The sequence below is a fragment of the Polypterus senegalus genome, chromosome 2 (assembly GCF_016835505.1).
Source record: "Polypterus senegalus isolate Bchr_013 chromosome 2, ASM1683550v1, whole genome shotgun sequence".
Taxonomy (NCBI): domain Eukaryota; kingdom Metazoa; phylum Chordata; class Cladistia; order Polypteriformes; family Polypteridae; genus Polypterus; species Polypterus senegalus.
This window is the reverse complement of record NC_053155.1, coordinates 59,988,369-60,009,658: the sequence shown is the minus strand read 5'-3', so window position 1 is coordinate 60,009,658 and position 21,290 is coordinate 59,988,369. Positions and strand designations below refer to the sequence as shown.

Genomic DNA, 21,290 nt, shown 5'->3' with positions numbered 1-21,290 from the left:
ACTTATTTTGAGTATACTGTATAGCTAAAGAGAGAAGAGACTCAGCACAGCAGAAGGGGGTAGTGTAGTGACCAGAAAAAGTTCAGGGCTGTTGTTTTAATGTCTCTAATGTTCAGGGTGACTTGGTCACGTGGTGAGTTATCTTGGTGGTTATGCACAGTAAAAGCGCAGGTTTTTTGGTTGGCGTTTGCACACACGTTTGGTGTATGTACACACACTAAAGGTGCTTCGTACTCTGAGCTAGATCAGCGACCTGGTAAGCAGCATCTTTTTCATTAAATTCAATGCAAATGTATTGCTGAATAATTCTGAATAACGTTTAGTTAATTAGTAAAGGCTTCCTGACGGATATCTTTGTCGTGGACCAGTTTTTTTAAACCACGCCGCACGGACGGCAAGACAATATCGATCCAAACAAACTTTCAAACATATCAGAATTTTGTTTTTATTAATTTATTATATAGGCTAAAATATACTACCAATATAGGAAAATGCTGAAGTGCATTTACAACAAACGCCATAATACAATTTTTCTGAAAATCCAGTAAAACCAGCATGCACAGGACTACACAAAACTAACCACGCCCCTCTTTATACACCGGTAACTAGATGGTCATTCTTATGCCCTTTAACTGCTGTCTTACGCACTAGCTTTCTGTAAGTGAAATTTAGTTTAACAGTGTTGAACCAGTAAGAGGTTCGCATCCAGTATATTAAGAAACTCTACCTTTAGGTTATTTAGTGGTTGAATTACAGTATTAGCCACAGAGGAGACATTACGTAGAAAGTGGGTGTGTCTGAAAACACGGAAGTTGTTGCAAAGCAAATCTAGCAGATGATTGGCTACTTAAAAATGAGTGACAGTAATCCCACGCACATTCACTCGAACAAAAGCTGCGCATACGCACAAACTTACAACATTTTGGATTTTTTGGACTTTGACCTTTAAACTAAACGTGAACTGGCACAGTTTCATCCACTGTTGGAAAGGGACTTAAAACAGAATATCCCACCAAGTCTATTATGACGTTTCGACACGTGTGACGCGATGTCCTCCTATAACTTTGTACTGTTATGTTAGCACGAAGCAAGAAGGAGATTCTAAATTTAAAAAAAGAAGACGTACCAGCTTTATTCTCTTTAGAGATATCTACAAGTACTAATAATAAAATCATGCTGAAGTGTTTCGGATGAACAATTGCACGTTTCTCGCTGGCTCTCGAATGTTTCCTGGGTGATTTCTTTGTAAGAACAAGCCGGCCACGTTTTGAACACGGCTTGTCATCCACACAAAGACAATGGAAATCGAAGATGCTTTCAAGGTGGTGGGGGAATTTGGGATCTATCAAATGTATCTTTGCATTTTTCTTTCTTTTTTGTTGCAGGTAAGTACAAAGGTTTCCCCACAGTACAGTATACAGCTAAGTGTTTTGACGGGTGGGTGTCGTCCATCAGGCTTTCCGAACTCATTCAAGTTAGAACTTTTACATTGCACAGACACATTTGTTATGATGCAGTGAGTGCTTCGATTAAGAAGAATCAAATATAGCACTTGGTCTAATCGGTATTTTAAAAGATATATCTACAGAATTTTCCGATCAAAAAACATTGACTGGTAATTTAAGTGTTAAGCTTTAAATACTCCGCCCATCGCCTCTAAACTGGAAAGGCTTGTTGGAAACTGTATGAGGGTTTTAAGTGCCGATCGCTTTTGCGAATATAACTTTAGGATGTCAGCTGGCAGTTGGTTTTCATTCCTATCAGGTTTAGTCTTGAAAAAATGTCAGCGTATTTGGTCAAATAGCTTAAATGAGCATGTGGCTGTTTTCTTAACATTTCAAAACAACTTTTGCTAAAGGTTTGTTTCAGGCAAATTAATAAATTATTCTGAGCTCACTTAGGCACATAAAATGTTTCGGTGTTCCCAAAACAGCCACCTGACGTAGACGGGGATTTGACATTTCCAGTTCAATGCTGTTTTAATGCTGCTATTTAATCATCATTTTAAAAGGGAACTGTTGAGCAGTGGCTCTCAATTCTCTCCTGTCTGTGGCTACAGATTTTCGTTTTAACCAGTTTGTTTTTAAGGAAGTTTTCCCAGCTTCCCATATGTACATATGCAATAGGGCAGGGTTCTGTAAGTGTAATTCACCTGTAGTTTAATCACTTAACCAGTGCACTTAAACCTAAATATTTCAAATATTTGCTGGGAAGATTCATTAGAACAGCTATAAATTTAGCACATTAACCACATTGTCCATGCTTTTGTTGGTACTGTATTGCAGTAATTATAGTGTATCAACCATCCAGCACAAGTTCTTGAATGTTTTTTCTCTTATTTTTCATGCAGCTCACCCATTCTCAGACTGAACTGGCAAGATCTTACAGTTACAATACATTTGTAATGGATATATAAAACATTAGTACTGTAACAATTAGAAACTAACTTAAAATACTACATAAGTAATATCTCCAAGGAATTACATAAATCTGTAGGTGGCTAATGATTTAATTAGACATATAATATTGATAATTAAATGTTGCTATTACCTTGCAAGTTATGTTGTAATTTTAAAGATAATCCTCTGAACAGAACCACCACTTCTCATTTTATCTTCCAAATTCAACTACAATCCAAAACAAACATTTCCATGCAAACTGAAAAAAAATCTTAAAACCTTTTACTCTCCTCTACTCCTGATGAATGAATTTTTTTCTGGTAACATTGTACTGTATACAGTTGGCAATATTACAGCAGAATTTGTAAGTTCACAACTCACTCAAGAGAAAACTGTGTTGAATAACTAAATTGCTGGGGGTCCTCATAAGCAGCTGCTTATATGAGTGAGCTGACATGTAATGAGGGACTGAAAAACCTGTGTCCTAGAATTTCTGACAGCAATAAATTGATGGTGGAGAGTGGTGACATATCTGTGTGTTGGTTGGACATTAAAGTAAGAATTTAATTTTTCACAATACAGGGGTCAGTAAACTTAATACTTACCTTTCCATCCATTTTATTTCACTCAGTATTTTAATATCTGTCAAAAGTAATTCATATACTGAACAAGAACTGAAATAAGGCAACTAATTAAACACAATGAAAGCAAGTGGAAATTGACCTTTAAATGAGAAACTGGTCAAATCAGAAACAACAGCAGGCAATTTCCCTTGAGTTTGACTGCACAATATCCTTATTTAGAGCAGTGACAGAGAACCCAGTACTGCATTGTAATATTTTTGTTTCATTAGATGAGGCCTGTGTGTTTTAGTAACAGTGTACATTTTATTCGTTTTTTTTCTGCATACTCTATTGCAGTGGAGGGCTGCATTAAAACACAGTGCTGATACTTGCAGTGCCAGGGATCAGCATTTAGTTTTCTGGCCATTTTCTTTATGGTTTTAGTGTGCATATTCTTCCCATATCTTTGTGGATTTCTGCTGGGTATCCATTTCCTTTTACATTCCAAAGACATGTTGGTCAAATTATTTAATAAAGCTGAAGAGATTATGTGCATTGTGCCCTGAAATTAAATGTCATTGGAAAATGTGGGGGGCCTGGGGTCCCATTAATTTACCATCATGACCCCCTGATAGTATGGAAATTAATATTTGGGTGTTGAAAATAAAGTTATAAACATGCAAGGATGTTAAAGATATCTGAGAGCCCATTACTGTTTCAGCCAGTAGCTGTTTGAGTGCCAGCAGCCTGTCCTGCATGGAAGAGTAGCACATACTTGGGCAAACCTGAGCGGGGCTTGAGAAGAATGTCAGAGAAAAATATAAGCAGGAATCCTAAGCAGCCATTATTGTGTTGATCTCTGTGATTTTGAAGAGTGGATAGGAGAAAGTGACGGAGAGTGAGTGTACATGATTCAGGGGAGCATGTGTTTACCTTTGAAAAATGTACATTTGCCTTTGGTGCTCTTATCTAACTAGAGATGCAGCACTGGTCTATGGAAGGAATATGAATTGATTCACCCCATACAGTTACCTTAATGTTTTCATGGGGAGAATAGACATTTTAGTATTGTACACTCTAAGTGCATACTGTATGTGTTGTGAAAAACCGCTGTTGTGTGTGGTGCTGGCAGGAAGTACAGGGCTGCAAGGTTTTTGCTGGTCTATTGTGCATCTATGTTACTACTTAGTATAGTAGCAGGGTGTGATTTTTTTGGGTTCAACCAATACTGAAACACTACTTGGACCCCTGATAATCATGGGGTATTTCATACACTGCTGTATTCCCTTCCAGGGCTATTTCCTAGTTTACCTTTTACCTGATGTTACAGGGCTTCACTTCCCATGTGGCTGTGACATGGAAAAAGCAGGTTAAGAAAACAGATGGGTATTATGGTATAGTATGTATTCATGGCAGAATCTTTCAAGAAAGAGTACAAGCCGTTAAAATATGATAATAATAAGATTTCCGCCTGCATCTGATTAACTTTGTTGTCACACAGGTTTTTATTGGTTAAGAATAGTGGATGTGGGTTTTGGGGTTGTCATTATGGACTTGCAATGGGGGTTGTCATTATGGGCTTGCAATGATACTTAAAGAAGCTAGGTAACTTTTAAATGTGGTTATCATAATGTCCAAAGACATGCAGGTGAATTGACATTGCTGAATTGGCCTGTTTGTGTGTGAGTGTACAGTATTTACCCTTTGATGGATTGACCCCCTGTCTAGGGATTGTGTCTACCTTGTACCTGATGTTTTCTGGAATAGGCTCCAGCTCCCCTGTGACAAGAATAAATGGATAGATATATCCATACAACAAAATTAATTGGCACTGTTTTTTTTTTTTCTACTCTTCTTTCAGTATGCTTTGTGTTCTTTTCGGTTGTCAAGTTTGTTAAACCAGCAAAGTGCTCAGAGGGTGCATGATTATAATTTTATGTGGGAATGCTTACCCGCTAATGACTACAGTATCTGAAAATAAAATAAAACTCATTAAAACTTCTAAATAGATGCCAGCCTTTTTGCATTAGGCAAATTTTTCATGTTCTGGTATTCCTTACATGATGTAAACATTTAGTAGAACCTAATGAGTATGGCTAACTCAAAATCTAAAATAGTGAGGTTTGTAACTGATTCAACTTTATGCTACTGTAAATGTTTTAAAATGCATATACTAACCGTGTCTCGTTAATTTATGTTATGTTTTTCTGCAGGTTTATGTTGTTACTGAAGCTATCCTTATTGCTTTGGTGGGTGTTGCACTTCCATATCAGTGGGACTTTGAAGAAAAGCTGATCAATCAAACTCTTACCAAACAGATACATAATGGTAGTCACGGGTTCATACATTGGTTTCATGGGGCCAGTCAAAGTGAGTTGAGGAAACACATTCATTTCAACAGCAGTCACACATCTATTGTTTCAGAGGTGAGTTTATTATTTTTTGCAAATAACCTTCTTCCAGAATTCTTGTGATCCTTTCAGTCTACAGTAAATTTAACATGGATAATCTAAATTCGTGAAGAATCACAGTGGTACAGATTTCTATTTTGACATTTGTCATCCTGCATTGTTTGTTCATGCTGGTAAAGTAGTGCCTAGAAGGTGCTTTTTTAAAAAATTTTAAGCTCCTTGAGCTTGGGAAAGGAGCTACAGTGCATCTGGAAAGTATTTACAGGGCATCACTTTTTCCACATTTTGTTATGTTACAGCCTTATTCCAAAATGGATTAAATTCATTTTTTTCCTCAGAATTCTACACACAACACCCCATAATTACAACATGAAAAAAGTTTACTTGAGATTTTTGCAAATTTATTAAAAATAAAAAAATTGAGAAAGCACATGTACAGTACATAAGTATTCACAGCCTTTGCCATTAAGCTCAAAATTGAGCTCAGGTGCATCCGGTTTCCCCTGATCATCCTTGAGATGTTTCTGCAGCTTAATTTAACCTTCACAATGTTAAAGTGGGTTGGGTTTTCCTAAAATTATAGGTACCAGTAAAGGAGAGAACTACATCAAGTGGCTGCTTGTTCAGTTGTCAGATGCGGTGGAAACTACTGGGTGCTTCTGTATTGCTGGACGAAAAAGTAATGCAGCAATGCTGTACCAGTTTATGAAAAGTAGGGCTATTATCATCATAATTACAATTTTCCATCCTATCTCAGCAAGCATAGGTATTTACTGGCATTTTAAGCCTCGAGCAGGTGTTATTCCCCAGAATTCATCAGGCAACAGGTACATCTGTGCTGTCGCACTGAACTGCTTTGTGGTTTGTCTGCTAATGGACAATGTATTCTGCAAAACCAGATAATTTGCACATTTGCTTGTTGGTGACTGGTCTGTCTTGTTTCACATTTGATTATTGCTATCCCTTCTAAATGTTCTGCATTAATTGTAAGCCTCGTAGACTTCTGCTTACTTAGAAAATATACTGGGTATAAACTACCTAAACTGATGCAACAACAGATTCAATTTAAAACACTACATATTTGAACACAGCTGTCTGAGACAGTGTGGGATGGGTGCAAAATGTCTTGTGCTTTTACTGGTTAATGCCATGTTGGCACACACTTAATACAATGTTTTTCCACATAACTGTCTTTTTTGAATCATATCTCTCTCATAAATTCATTTTTTTCCTCAGAATTCTACACACAACACCCCATAATTACAACATGAAAAAAGTTTACTTGAGATTTTTGCAAATTTATTAAAAATAAAAAAACTGAGAAAGCACATGTACATAAGTATTCACAGCCTTTGCCATTAAGCTCAAAATTGAGCTCAGGTGCATCCGGTTTCCCCTGATCATCCTTGAGATGTTTCTGCAGCTTAATTGGAGTCCACCTGTGGTAAATTCAGTTGATTGGATATGATTTGGAAAGGCACACACCTGTCTATATAGGGTCCCACAGTTGACAGTTCATGTCCGAGCACAAACCAATCATGAAGTCAAAGGAATTGTCTGTAGACCTCCGACACAGGATTGTCTCGAGGCACAAATCTGGGGAAGGTTAAAGAAAAATTTCTGCTGCTTTGAAGGTCCCAATGAGCACAGTGGCCTCCATCATCCGTAAGTGGAAGAAGTTCGAAACCACCAGGACTCTTCCTAGAGCTGGCCGGCCATCTAAACTGAGCAATCGGGGGAGAAGGGCCTTAATCAGAGAGGTGACCAAGATCCCGATGGTCACTCTGTCAGAGCTCCAGAGGTCCTCTGTGGAGAGAGGAGAACCTTCCAGAAGGACAACCATCTTTGCAGCAATCCACCAATCAGGCCTGTATGGTAGAGTGGCCAGACGGAAGCCACTCCTTAGTAAAAGGCACATGGCAGCCCACCTGGAGTTTGCCAAAAGGCACCTGAAGGAATCTCAGACCATGAGAAACAAAATTCTCTGGGTTGATGAGACAAAGATTGAACTTTTTGGTATGAATGCCAGGCGTCACGTTTGGAGGAAACCAGGTATTGCTCATCACCAGGCCAATACCATCCCTATGGTGAAGCATAGTGGTGGCAGCATCTTGCTGTGGGGATGTTTTTCAGCGGCAGGAACTGGGAGACTAGTCAGGATCAAGGGAAAGATAACTGCAGCAATGTACAGAGACATCCTGGATGAAAACCTGCTCCAGAGCCCTCTTGACCTCAGACTGGGGAGACGATTCATCTTTCAGCAGGACAATGACCCTAAGCACACAGCCAAGATATCAAAGGAGTGGCTTCAGGACAACTTTGTGAATGTCCTTGAGTGGCCCAGCCAGAGCCCAGACTTGAATCCGATTGAACATCTTTGGAGAGATCTTAAAATGGCTGTGCACTGACGCTTCCCATCCAACCTGATGGAGCTTGAGAGGTGCTGCAAAGAGGAATGGGCGAAACTGGCCAAGGATAGGTGTGCCAAGCTTGTGGCATCATATGCAAAAAGACTTGAGGCTGTAATTGCTGCCAAAGGTGCATCAGCAAAGTATTGAGCAAAGGCTGTGAATACTTATGTACATGTGATTTCTCAGTTTTTTTATTTTTAATAAATTTGCAAAAACCTCAAGTAAACTTTTTTCACATCATTATGGGGTGTTGTGTGTAGAATTCAGAGGAAAAAAATGAATTTAATCCATTTTGGAATAAGGCTGTAACATAACAAAACGTGGAAAAAGTGATGCGCTGTGAATACTTTCCGGAGTGCACTGTATATAAATAAAATGTATTTATTGTTATTAACATATACCGTATGTCATCTATCTAGACACTTGCATGACTGTATTCTGACTCTTGTGTGTAGGGGGAATCATTTATTTCTATCTAAAAGTACTTTTTGAGGTAGTAGTTGAAAGGAAGACATGAGAAAAGGGTTTGTGTACCACTAATCAATGGAGTAATTAGAGATGTGTGATGAATCAGACATTATTGTATTTGTCATAAATGGAATGATACAATTTACTGCTATTGAGTCCAGAGTGAAAATGATGTTATTTTCACTACAGAATCCAAAAAACTGGACTATTATACTGGTTATGCTAGAGATAATGTCAGCTATGTGGTCATTTTTCATTGTTCTACAAATGTCAGTGGTGTTGGGAGTCAAATAAAAAAAAAAAAAGATCAAATATAGTTAGTTATCTAAAGGTGTGGGTGGCATTATGGTTTAGTATCACAGTTGAACAGCAGCTGATTGGAAAGCTCTATAGTGGGTTGTGTCAAGAGCACAGAGAATTATCTAGATACAGTTCCAGTCCTGTAGGACATTTATAGCACACCAGCATCTGCATGGATTCCACTCTTCCATGCCACAGTCTATTTGAACTTCTCCATTCTGGCAAACACTTCAGAGCCTTTCCTGCATGGACCTCAAAAACAGTTTCATCTCACTTTATGAACTTTTTGTACTATCTATACAATATGTACATGTATATTGTACTTATGCTTTCATATTGTATATTTTTCATTGTTTATTGTATTATTATTATTATTATTATTATTTATAATTTTATAGGAAATAAATTTATGTTTAGTGTAAATTCTACTCACATCGTTTTACCTGAGGCCCCTGGTCCTTTGAGCTACATTGTTGTATGAAAATAAGTGTGAAAATAAATGTTGTTGTCCTAAAAATCTTGAACAAATCACTGATTCTGGTTGTACAAATTGCAGTAAGAGAGACCAACATAAAAATGCTTGCCTTTAGAAGTTTGTGACGGTGCAGGTCCTGTCCTTGCTCCCTCTGCCAGTTTTGGGAGCCTGTTGAACCAAACACCGTTGGTAATGTAAGCGAATGAGCTGTGCAATGTGAACAAATCACTCTTGGAGCAAGGGGATGATGCAAAGTGCAAAAGTGCTTTTATTAAAAACAAACCAAAACTAAAGGGTCCAAATAAATGGTGCAGTGCTCAAAGTTAATAAATAATCCATACAAAACAGGTGACTGTGGAGGTTTAAAATCCCAATAAATAGTTCCATTAAAAAAATGAGGTTAAAATACTGGCTGGAAGCTGTCCCTTATAAAAACCTGGTGCCTTCTCCTTTTAACTGCCGGCTTTCCTGCTTCTCCCATACAGGCCTTGCAACAGGGTAGTCGCCCTATCTGCAGGTGCAGCCGACTCTCTTACTGGTCCAGTAGCCTTCCGTCCCCTGGCTATGTACAGCCCACTCGCCGGACTAAGACTTCGGTTCCTTCAGCAGCCAGGGCGCTAACGCTGGGGTTCAGCCTCCCTGACTCCCACTGCCCTTCTGTGGCAAGCCATCATTGATCCTGGTCACTCCTGCTCCTCTTAAAAGTTCAGCAGGAGTGACCCAATCCATCCGCCCCAAGTGTCGGCCAAACACTCTTCCAAGGCTTTCCTCCCAGCTGCCTTTTTTTCTTTATTTCTCTCTCTCTCTGTCTGTCTCCTTAACTTCCGTCTTCTGTTCTTTTTCCTCTCTTTTTCCCCTCTTGATCTTTTGTGCCGGCCTGTACTTATACAGCTCCGTGGTCCCAGCTTCTCAATCACGCACTGCAGGAAGCCAATAAAGCAATTGCGAACAATCACGCCTTAACGTGCAGGTACGTCTTACCCCAGTTACCTTATCAACTCCCCATGGTGAGCGCGCTCATGGAGACTGACATGGCCAATGGATTATTTAAAAAAACAGGCATTCTTTCAGAGCCACGGACCCACTATACCACAAAGTTAGAGTGCTTGACTGTAAAGAGTTGCTTAAATGAGACCTGTAATAGATCATACAATAAATGAATGAAGTTTTCATGTATACTATGCTGTATGTTACTTATTACTTTTTTTTTCTTTATCATTTATTATCTGATATTTTTGTCATTTACTTGTAAAGCACAATCTAACAAATTTTCTCTTGAGATTTATCTTTATTTTTGTCAATGGATTTGAAGCATAATAAGTGAACTGAGAAACCTATGACATTTAATACACAGGCGTAATATACATATTTGTAATTATTTGAATGAGGGATGCAAAGCATATTGAAAGCAGACACTCCCTCATAGACGTGGTTTGTAAGTTTAAGCACTTAACATTATTATGGGTTTTGCAATTAAATGCTGGTGTATAGATCATTTAACATGTTTGTAAGAGATATTTCCTAAACAAAGCAAAGGACCAATTAAATGGACATGAGTACAAAAATTTCATACAAGAACCAAATGGTTTCTTGTAACTCATCAAACCATACACAGATATATTGTTCAGTTGCTTTATCGGGAAAGAAAGATCTACAATACAAACTGTAAATGAACAAATTGTGTCATGATGGGTGACATAACCTCTTGAATTTATTATTGAATGGCCAAACTACCACTGACAAGCAGAGTTGAAGATCTACCCTTGGCAAAGACACCCCACAGCACTGGGTTCTCTCTTTACGTAAAAACAGTCATCTTCAGAGATGGATCAGAAGACAAATAAAAGATGATGACGCAGTTCTAATCCAAGGCAGATAAGGCTGCTAGAATCAATCCCACTCAAGCAGAAACGAGAGATTAGTGGTGAAGAACAAGTTACAGTCCTGCCTCTGTGAGTCATAAGTCAATCAACCAAATCCATGCCTGACTGCACTTCTTTGCATATAATGTATGTGCTGATAGAGACACTGTAACATCCTGCTACACAACTAACTGGTTTTACTGTGGTGTTCTGGGTCTTCGAGATCCTTCCCATTTGATGCAAGAATCTTAATGTAATCGTTGTTGTCAAATGTTTTGTCTTATCAAGCCCATTCAGTTGCCCATATAACTGACAAATAAGCATTTTTGCTGTGCTCTGCCTTTTACGTACAACCTCTGGTCTTTCCCAGAAACCACTTCATGGCAATGTGCTAAAATGTTCTGCTTGAAACAATTTAACAGTAAAAATGAAGCCAGTATGTTAGCAAAATTCTGCATATTTATCAAGATCGGATGGAGTAATGGTCCCAGACACACACCAGCTGGCAAACTATGAGATAAGTTATAAAAACACCTACCAGTAATGTACAGGGATATTTTTAATTACTTTGTTTTATCTCTCTGAGTGAACTGTGAGATGAGAAGAAATTACAAGAGCACTAAAGTGTATCAGTACCTTCACAATGTTAAAGTGGGTTGGGTTTTCCTAAAATTATAGGTACCAGTAAAGGAGAGAACTACATCAAGTGGCTGCTTGTTCAGTTGTCAGATGCGGTGGAAACTACTGGGTGCTTCTGTATTGCTGGACGAAAAAGTAATGCAGCAATGCTGTACCAGTTTATGAAAAGTAGGGCTATTATCATCATAATTACAATTTTCCATCCTATCTCAGCAAGCATAGGTATTTACTGGTATTTTAAGCCTCGAGCAGGTGTTATTCCCCAGAATTCATCAGGCAACAGGTACATCTGTGCTGTCGCACTGAACTGCTTTGTGGTTTGTCTGCTAATGGACAATGTATTCTGCAAAACCAGATAATTTGCACATTTGCTTGTTGGTGACTGGTCTGTCTTGTTTCACATTTGATTATTGCTATCCCTTCTAAATGTTCTGCATTAATTGTAAGCCTCGTAGACTTCTGCTTACTTAGAAAATATACTGGGTATAAACTACCTAAACTGATGCAACAACAGATTCAATTTAAAACACTACATATTTGAACACAGCTGTCTGAGACAGTGTGGGATGGGTGCAAAATGTCTTGTGCTTTTACTGGTTAATGCCATGTTGGCACACACTTAATACAATGTTTTTCCACATAACTGTCTTTTTTGAATCATATCTCTTGTTTCTTTAAAACAGTGGCATTAATACCAGGTCAGTTTTCCAGGTAGGGCTGCCCATCCTTAAATTATGTGATTGTATGCATCCATGATTAATGGATCTGCAACATTATACACAAACACCCAGAGTTATATGTAGAAGGTTCTGTATGTATACATGTATAAATATGAGTTTTTTGATATACAAAAATATTAATTCATACTAACTTTCTGTATTCTTGATTTAATTTTCCTTTTTATGTAAGTTTATAGTTGACTGACTTGAAAACATTAAGAGTTTCTGAAAAGAAAACACATTTTTTCTGAAAGAAGTCCCAAACTGGCCTTGAAATGTTTTGCACACTTTAGACAGACTTTCAAGTAGAGAGAAAAAACAAATATAACACAATGGAAAGAAAGAGAGCAGTTACAGAAAGCTTTTCTCTTTTTTTCTGTGTGTAAACTTCTACTTAAAGAACATTATTCAGGTGCATCTGCTATCACTAAAATGTAAAAATATAGATTTTAAATATAGATTTTTTTTTAATTCTTGATATATCAATTTCAATATCTCTTTATGTAAGTCTTGCTTTACAGAGAAAGACATAACCAAATAATGATGATATAATTTGAATAGCAAATGTCTACCCTTGCATTTACATGGAGGAGGCATTCACTGAATGCAAATTTGTACATTTATCATAAAGATGGTTAGAAATTTGACACTTGACAAAATATCCAGAACAAGGTGGTACATACCTTGATTTCATGTTTCTGTTTTTTAATATTTAATAGTTTGTGTAATTGTTAGTGCTTTGGTATGTTGTCTTGAAACATGGCAATCCAATCAATATTTATTGCTTTTCCCAAATATTATAGCAACCCCCAGGGGTTGTTGTTGTGATGGCCATTGTTTCTGTTACACAAAACAGTTCAATAAATTAATTGAAATAATTCAATATGCATAGACAAGAGATTAGAAATTAATCACTGAGTTATTTCTGCTTTATACAAAACACTAATATGCTTGAAGGAAGTATTACAATTTTTAATTGTTCAATTAACCATAAAAAAAATTACTTGGACAACAGCTCTTATTTTTAAAAATATTTTCATAAGTACACCATTTCATCTCAGCTCTTCTGACATCTTCATGTGGGATCACCAGCACAGTTTAAGAAACTTGACTCTTTCTTGGTGGGGAAAAAAAAAATTCTAAATTAACCCAGCATCTGTGATGCTTATCCTTAAAGTTATACTTAGTATGATTTTTTAATTTCACCTCTTTACTACAGCCAGAAGTTAGTTTTTCATTATTTGTGCTGATTAGTGTGTATATTTGGTACTGTACTGTAATTGCAACTGTAACATCTCTGTAAAAGCACATTGTGATGGTGCATGCTGTTAGCAGTGTTGTGTAAAGATTAAACAATTTAATTTTTTTTGCAGAATTATTTCATAATTGGATAATTTTAACTATTGCTTACTGAAATGAGTTACACATTTGTTACATTATTCCAGGTGCTATTTCATTGTGAAGTGACAATATAAAAGTGTGATGTATAATATGACAGGGGCAGCAATTACACTTTTTTTCTCATATTTCAACAGTAAACATTTATTTGCAATGCTAAAATTCAATTTAATTTGTGGTGCGGGCTAAACTGAATAATAAATCAATAAGTCTACTTGAATTTCACAGATTACACCAGTGTACTGATATAAAACTTTTTTTATTTTTTTTTCTTCAGTGGTTTCTAATTGAAGATTTGGCCTATAAAGTCTCTCTTACAAGTTCCTTATTCTTTGGTGGTGTTTTGGTAGGAGTGCTGGTCTTTGGCCAGCTGTCGGATGTTTATGGAAGAAAAAAAATGTATCTTACGGGTAAGCAAATAATATATAAGAACATTAATAGTTGTAATGTATGCATTATGACTACTTAACTGTTTAAAGTACTGTATATACGGTATGTGGTAGCAGGTTTGAAAATGTAATGTGGTATAAATAAGCTGATTTTTTTTGTTTGAATGTACTGCCTTTCCCATCTGTAACATGTAGGAAAAAGTAGGCCCTTCAATTCAGCTGTTTTGCAGAAAGTTTATGGGTGAATGTTTAGCATACCCACTGTTACCTAAGTAAGCAATGCAGAATGTGTTCATAGCTATGTCACCATGCTATTTCTGTTGTGAAAATTCCCTGCTCTAAATTAGTTTAGCCTTTTTGGGTATTGATAAGCAGAATGTCCCCCGTTTGCTGGGAATGCAAAGAAGAAAGCTATATTATCCTCAGCCTTGATAGAAAAGCAGAAAATGTTCAATGGCAATTTCTCTCAAGTTAAGTTGACAGTCGTTGCTTTCTTTAGCTTGTATGGTTTTTATTGACTATGAATATGATATTAAACCTGTACACTGAATAAACAGTAGATCGTAAGACTTGAGTCTGAGATGGTAGACCAAGAAAAATGATCTATTTCATGTTATTTCAGGTATAAGGAGAGCATCAGGCTTTTACTGGCTTTAAGTTTGACTTCAATAGAAAGGGCTGGTTAAGTGGTTTCCAACTTAAACAATATTGGTTACAAGATCTTATAAAGGTGAAAACAGTTCAAAAATGGTTTTACCCTTTACGTTGCATAAAGCTGAATTTTTCATTGGGGTCTTGAGACTTTTGACGTCTGTTGTGTTTTTATCACTGTGGTGTAAAAATATAATCTTTGCTTCAGAAAAAGAAGTTAATAAAATATCATTGAACAGTAGTTCAATTGTCCTCTTATTGCTCTTACTTGCTGCGTTACCTATCTAACATTAGTTGAAATCTGAGTATTCCAACAAGATGTCATGATTTTTATTTGATGCATGGGTTGCCAATATGTGTCTGGTCCCTTTCTCTCGTGTTAGCCTTGCGTTTCGCCTATTTTTAATTTTTTTATTCCTAATCCTAGCAACTGGATGGACACACAGATACACAGACACTTGTTCACTTTATTAAGATGTATTGTTCAACTAATTTTGTTTAATGTTCAGCACACTAGCAACACAAAGTTTGTTTCCAAAGTGAAAAAATAAACATAAAATATTATTTATAAGCACCAAATCAAAGCAAAGTACAATATAATTTAACCTTTTTTGAAGTGAATAAATTACTTTAAACTGTTTTTTAACAGTAAATAACAAATGACAAATGAGATTTCTGGTTGCAGAACTTTATAAAGACCACATCACATATTCAATTAATAAACACTAAAGGTAAAAAAGTAAAAATGTAATTAATGCATCTTAATGTAGTTTTACTTTTAACAATATTTTCATCTTGATTTTCATTCTGCTTTTTTAGATGTTCTGGCTGTTTAATTCATTATTTACTTATTAGTGGATCTGATGCTGAAGTAGTTACAACCTTTCATTTCAGTACACCTAACACAGCTGTTAATGGGTGAGGACTGATTGCAACACTGAGGCTTTCTGATAGGCATTAAAAGGTTTTTCTTTTCCAAAATTATGTTAATTTGGTACACATCCACAAAATATGGCAGGAGCTAGACTGCAATGTTCACTGGTTGGATCTTGCCCTGAATAAGTTTTGGACAATTTTAAACAAGACAAATCTGACTGATGAAAGATTTTAAGTTGAATGATTGAATGCTTTGCTCATATGGAGCTAGAGTGCATTGTGTGCATGGCTGCCTTCCACTCCTTTCTGAGATTTGAAGAGAAAGATCTTTCCCCACTGCACCCAAGGATCTTTGAAAGAAAGAGACTTTAATATGTTTTTATATATTATTGAGGTGTGCTCTGGGTATCGAAGACTGATCAGTATTTCTTCTGGAATAGAGATGGGTGGGTGGAGTGAAAAATTGGGTAGGTTCCTTTTAGCAAAGTTTCTGATTTGAAAGTAGTTGGAAAATTAGTTCACTGGGAAGTTAAATTCAAAACATAATTATTCATAAGATGCAAAGACATCATGTATACAGTGATCCCTCGCTATATCACGCTTTGACTTTCGCGGCTTCACTCCATCGCGGATTTTAAATGTAAGCATATCTAAATATACATCACGGATTTTTTGCTGGTTCGTGGATTTCTGCGGACAAGGGGTCTTTTAATTTAAATTACATGCTTCCTCAGTTTGTTTACCCAGTTGATTTCATACAAGAGACGCTATTGGCGGATGGCTTAGAAGCTACCCAATCAGAGCATGTATTACGTATTAACTAAAACTCCTCAATGATATACAATGTGCTTTCTCACTCTCTCTGACATGCTCTGTGCCTGACGGAGGGGGTGTGAGCAGAGGGGCTGTTTGCACAGAGGCTGTTTGCCTAGAAGATACTGTTTTGTTTCGGGAAAATGGTTCCAGGGATATGAACATAAGTAGGCAAAGAATCAGAGAAGAGGTCCAATACTTCTATTTTGTTTACTTAATCAATTATAACATTTAAATACATATGAATGGGTTATAGAAATAAAGAGACAAACTTATACTTACAATAACATACATACATACATACAGTAACATACATCAAAAGACCCAGAGCCATCATCCCAGACCAGTAGACTGAGGGGGCCCGCTTGTCAGTCTTGACATATGAATGGGTTATAGACAAAGAGAAAAACTTATACTTACAATAACATACATACATACAGTAACATACATCAAAAGACCCAGAGCCATCATCCCAGACCAGTAGACTGAGGGGGCCCGCTTGTCAGTCTTGTCAAAGGATCAACCCATTTAGCCTTTCATTTACCGGGCGGTGCGCGCTGTCCCCACGGTTGAGCCTCCAAAGAAACTGAGGGCGGAACCTTCCCTTATATACTAATTGAGCGCCCTTGCCCAAAGCGGCTTACGTGTAAGCAGTGTATACAGAAGTGATAAGTTTCAGCACACACACCTTTCCACGGGACGCGTGTTGTTTTGCACTTGGTCCTGATGATGACGACACCTGGTACCAGGAGGCACACAAAAATAAGAATTGCGTAGTGAAGCCCCTTGAAGTGAAAAACAAGTCAGCATGCCCTTTATCCTGACGGAGACGGCGTCTGGTACCAAAAGGCACACAAAAATAGTGAAGCCCCTCGAAGTGAAAACAAGTAAAAAACAAGTCAGCATAACCCTCTGGCCATATTCCCAGTACTTTTCCTTCTTGAAGCTGGTTTTTGTGCTGAGCGACCAACGCCCATCTGCTCTCTTGATCCCCCCCTCTCTTTAGAAAAATCCTTCCATTACATTCGGCCCCTCGCTCAGCGCAAACCCAGCGCTCTTGCCCTTCTTGTTCTGATTGCAATTTTTCGTAAAGCACAAAATACATAACAGTTAAATATAGTCATTAAAGCAATAATAATAAAACAATTGTCCATAATAAATGCTTTTTCTTCGCTTGGAGAAATATTTTTCCAGTGAAATTACAATTTTCTTCAACCCAGGTACTTTGCGCACCAGAGGGTCACCTCCTGGGGAGCGGTTACTAGCACTTCACCCAAGGAGTTTCTTCTGATTTGGTATTTCATTATCCACATTGTCATCAAGAAAAGAATAAAAATCTTTAACTGAAGGTGTCCATGGTTCAAGAAATTGGATGCACACCTGTTTGACAGCAATTCTAGCAATAACTAATTAGGAAACTAGTAATAAGCAACAACGTACTATTAAGAGAGTAATTTCTGCTTCACTAACATGAACCCCCATAATACCCAGGTTCAAATAAAGTTAATACTAATTAATATTATTGGTGATGATACAGATGGCATAAATATTTATCTTGAATAACTCAAAAGTTCTCAGTTTTAGGTTGCCACCGCTGTGCACAATGATAATCTGAGATAGAGTCCTTACACACCTCACCATGCTCACATCTTAACACACTCATTCATAAAATTGCCCAAATATACACCCAGCTGTGGTCTCAACCTTGAGCCACCTTTATCACATTAATTCAGCCATCCTGTGGACAGTAGGTGTCAATCCTCCCTTCGGAAGATGTCAGCACTACTTCCAAAATGCAAATCACTGGGTCATTTTTGAGGTCACATTCATTTCAATTTCAATTTCAAGGGTTATACCCAAGCTTATTCATATCTTCAGAGATCTTCAAACTTCATTTGGGCTTTTTAATTCACGGACCTCACACTCTGTATGTATAGGACACTCCATCTCCTATGGGCCAAATTATTACTTCATTTCACTGATTTCCATAACATATACTCATCAAGCCATGATGTTAATCATTTGACCTGTATCACCATCAACATGCTAGCCTAAACTGTTTTATCCTCTTCTAAAAGCTATAGATGTCCTGACCTATAGTATGTGTCCCTTATCCCCAAAGTTCTAGTCATGTGTGTCATCCCATATGCTTACTATTATTCTTTTCAATTAAATAAATGTACCTAAATGTAAAGTTCTACATTATTTGCTATAATACTACAATCAATAACCTAGAATATCTAAACTGGACTGACCCTGACTAGTAATAGTGCATTGTCCCTTCAATGACAATCACTTAACAATCTAATAGATCCCTTATGTTAGATTAGATTCAATTCTGATTAACTTTACAAATAACCAAATCATTGGTCCTTAAAGGTGACTTATTATCTCATACAAAATATCAGAAGGCATATCAAAACATTTATCTAAAAATACAAATTATATAGTATTCCCATTAATACAAACATTCATTAAATACATATTATTTGGGAATCCCTATATTCTACTTTGTCTACAAATAATTAGCTTTCCCTTCTATATCTTTCACAGTTCAAATACTTTTAACCCAAAAGATGTTGCCATTTGTCAAACAAGTGGACAGTCAAAGCAGGCTCCAGCAAGAACATTGAGCCCTGCAGAGTAAAAGTGTGACAGATTTTCTTTTCTTAGTAAGGACCAAAGCAGGTGTTGGGGTCCAACATCCCAAGCAAAAAGGACCCAAGTAGGCAGATGTCATCTATGATTCGGAATCCACGATGATCTTTTGGGCTCAAACATCACCAGCATAGTTGAGCTCTTGGCAGCAGGTATCCATGATGCCTGGAACTGGAATCGAAGTGCGTTGTCCAGTAGTCAGCTGATCGATGGCCTGATTCATGACTTGATTCCCTCTTTGGTATGGCTGGGTTCTCCTTGGAGTCAGATAATTAGTTTATCTGCAGACCTTTATCACAGCCCAATCTCTGGTTCAACTTCAAATGCTGTCATCTACGATGCACTAGGAAAAAACAGCTTTCACCTGCAGACGTAAAGACTTAAAAACGCTCATTTAAATAGTCAGCATATTAATTCTTCATCGGTAGCTACTTATGGATCCAAAAAACAATATGTCATAAGATGTCAGATCTGTTTTGTTGGGGGTACCCCTATTAAAAATATTGCTAGCAGTGAAACAAACGGTCAGTTCAATCCAGTCTGTGCTTGTCTGAGTCAATTTGTCTTTAAACAGTCAGAGTAAAAATTTAGATTGATAAGCATAAAGTTCAAGTCCTCCTTTATAGCTGTTTCCAGTTTGGCTGCGGTTGCAATTTCCACTCAATTAAAAAAAAAACATGTCCCAAGTCATTATTAAAATAAAGTCAATCAATGTATTACAAAAGGAAAAGTACTCAATAATAAATCATTACAAAATTGGTCCCAATAATATTGATATAATATTCAAATTATCTGCATTTGTTCCAAGATTTAAACTGGTTTCAAAATGTAAAATTTAAACAAAATTAAACATAACATATCAAGCAGAGTCAAGAAAGAAATCCACAATCTAGACAGGTAAATTCTCAATCTTTTCCTTGGTGACATTGAATAACAAAAAGGTTAGGCTCCACACTTCTTCCCCCATGTATCTAATCACAAACCATTGTTCAGTTATGCAAAGTCCTAAAAACATTTTTCTTTTTAAACAAGGTGTTCATTTTTAAAGTTTCTATACATGTATAAAAGTGAGCCTTCCATTAGTTTTGTTGTGATACCAGTATTCCACTGTATTTCACACAAACATGTCAATATTACACACAAAGGAAATGAGGAAAGAAATCAATATATCAAAATGCCCTATAATGCAAAATGTGTCTTTATTTACTATAAAGCCCTCTAAGAAATTTGCACATTTCTACCCATATTTAGAATGAAGAACCCACTTGTTTATCAGGTAAACTAAGAAAATACTTCAAATCTACTTCAATTATATACACTGATTTTCTTTTCCCCATAACCTTCTGTCAAAGACAGTTGATCTTGCACATTCTTTCATTGTTATCTTCCAGATGTTTTATTACACGTTTTCAGAATGTTGACTCCAAAGAGTACAGTCTGTTTTCCTCTTAGTTAACCCTCCTTATTCCCTTTCTTTCACTTACAGTTTGGCATTGGCTGTTTTTATACTGCCACATGCCATTCTTCATACCCATTGTCGCATTTGACCATCACCAAACAAATGCACACCATATTGTCACTTACACTTACCTTCATTACCACATACAAGTAACCCTCACATTATAGCAGCTTTCCTTGTGCTCTGCCTCCAATATACAGTAAATTTTGTTTTCTAAGCAGCACTAATCAACATAGGCTTTGAAAGGAGTATTACCAATAACCTGCTTCATTTTGGTAAAAGAATGTCTCCTTCAATCGAAATTTACTCATTTTAATTAAAATCCTCCCTTTTATCAGAGTCTGGCCAGTACTCAAATAAAAGGGGTGCTCATATAATATGCTTAATCTGGAGACCTTTTTACACCACCTGTTCAAATCTTTTTTTAATTTAGAATTAAGAGCTCTTTTAATTTCAACATTTACATTCACAATAATACCAATTATTTAATTCTTGCAAACAACACATATTTTTACACATTCTTTTAAGCACACTGAAACCTATTTAACATACACACACATAGGGATCCCTCTAATACACTATATAACATACACAAAATCACCCAAAACCATTGTTTTAACACATTCAACTTTACCTCAGTTTTGTTACTTATTATCACTTATTACTAAAAGTGATTGCATTCTTCATTTTATCAAATGTTACTCATACTCACATTTATTTTAACCCATATTTACTCAGAGCTCTGGACGTTTATATGCACACGGCAGCTTCAGCAAATCATAGTTGAACTACATTACCC

General features: G+C 36.8%; 1 protein-coding gene across 2 annotated transcripts in view; it reads left to right on the top strand.

Annotated features, from left to right (window-relative positions):
- Window positions 1–872: 872 nt before the first annotated feature.
- LOC120522963 (solute carrier family 22 member 15-like) overlaps window positions 873–21,290 on the top strand; it is a 51,814-nt gene continuing 31,396 nt past the window's right edge. For both annotated transcript variants that reach the window (XM_039743817.1, XM_039743816.1), the window contains exons 1-3: window positions 873–1,385; window positions 5,176–5,388; window positions 13,923–14,055. In XM_039743817.1, the coding sequence (XP_039599751.1) occupies window positions 1,299–1,385; window positions 5,176–5,388; window positions 13,923–14,055 (433 nt within the window). In that variant the 5' untranslated portion in view covers window positions 873–1,298. The remainder of the gene's footprint in view (window positions 1,386–5,175; window positions 5,389–13,922; window positions 14,056–21,290) is intronic.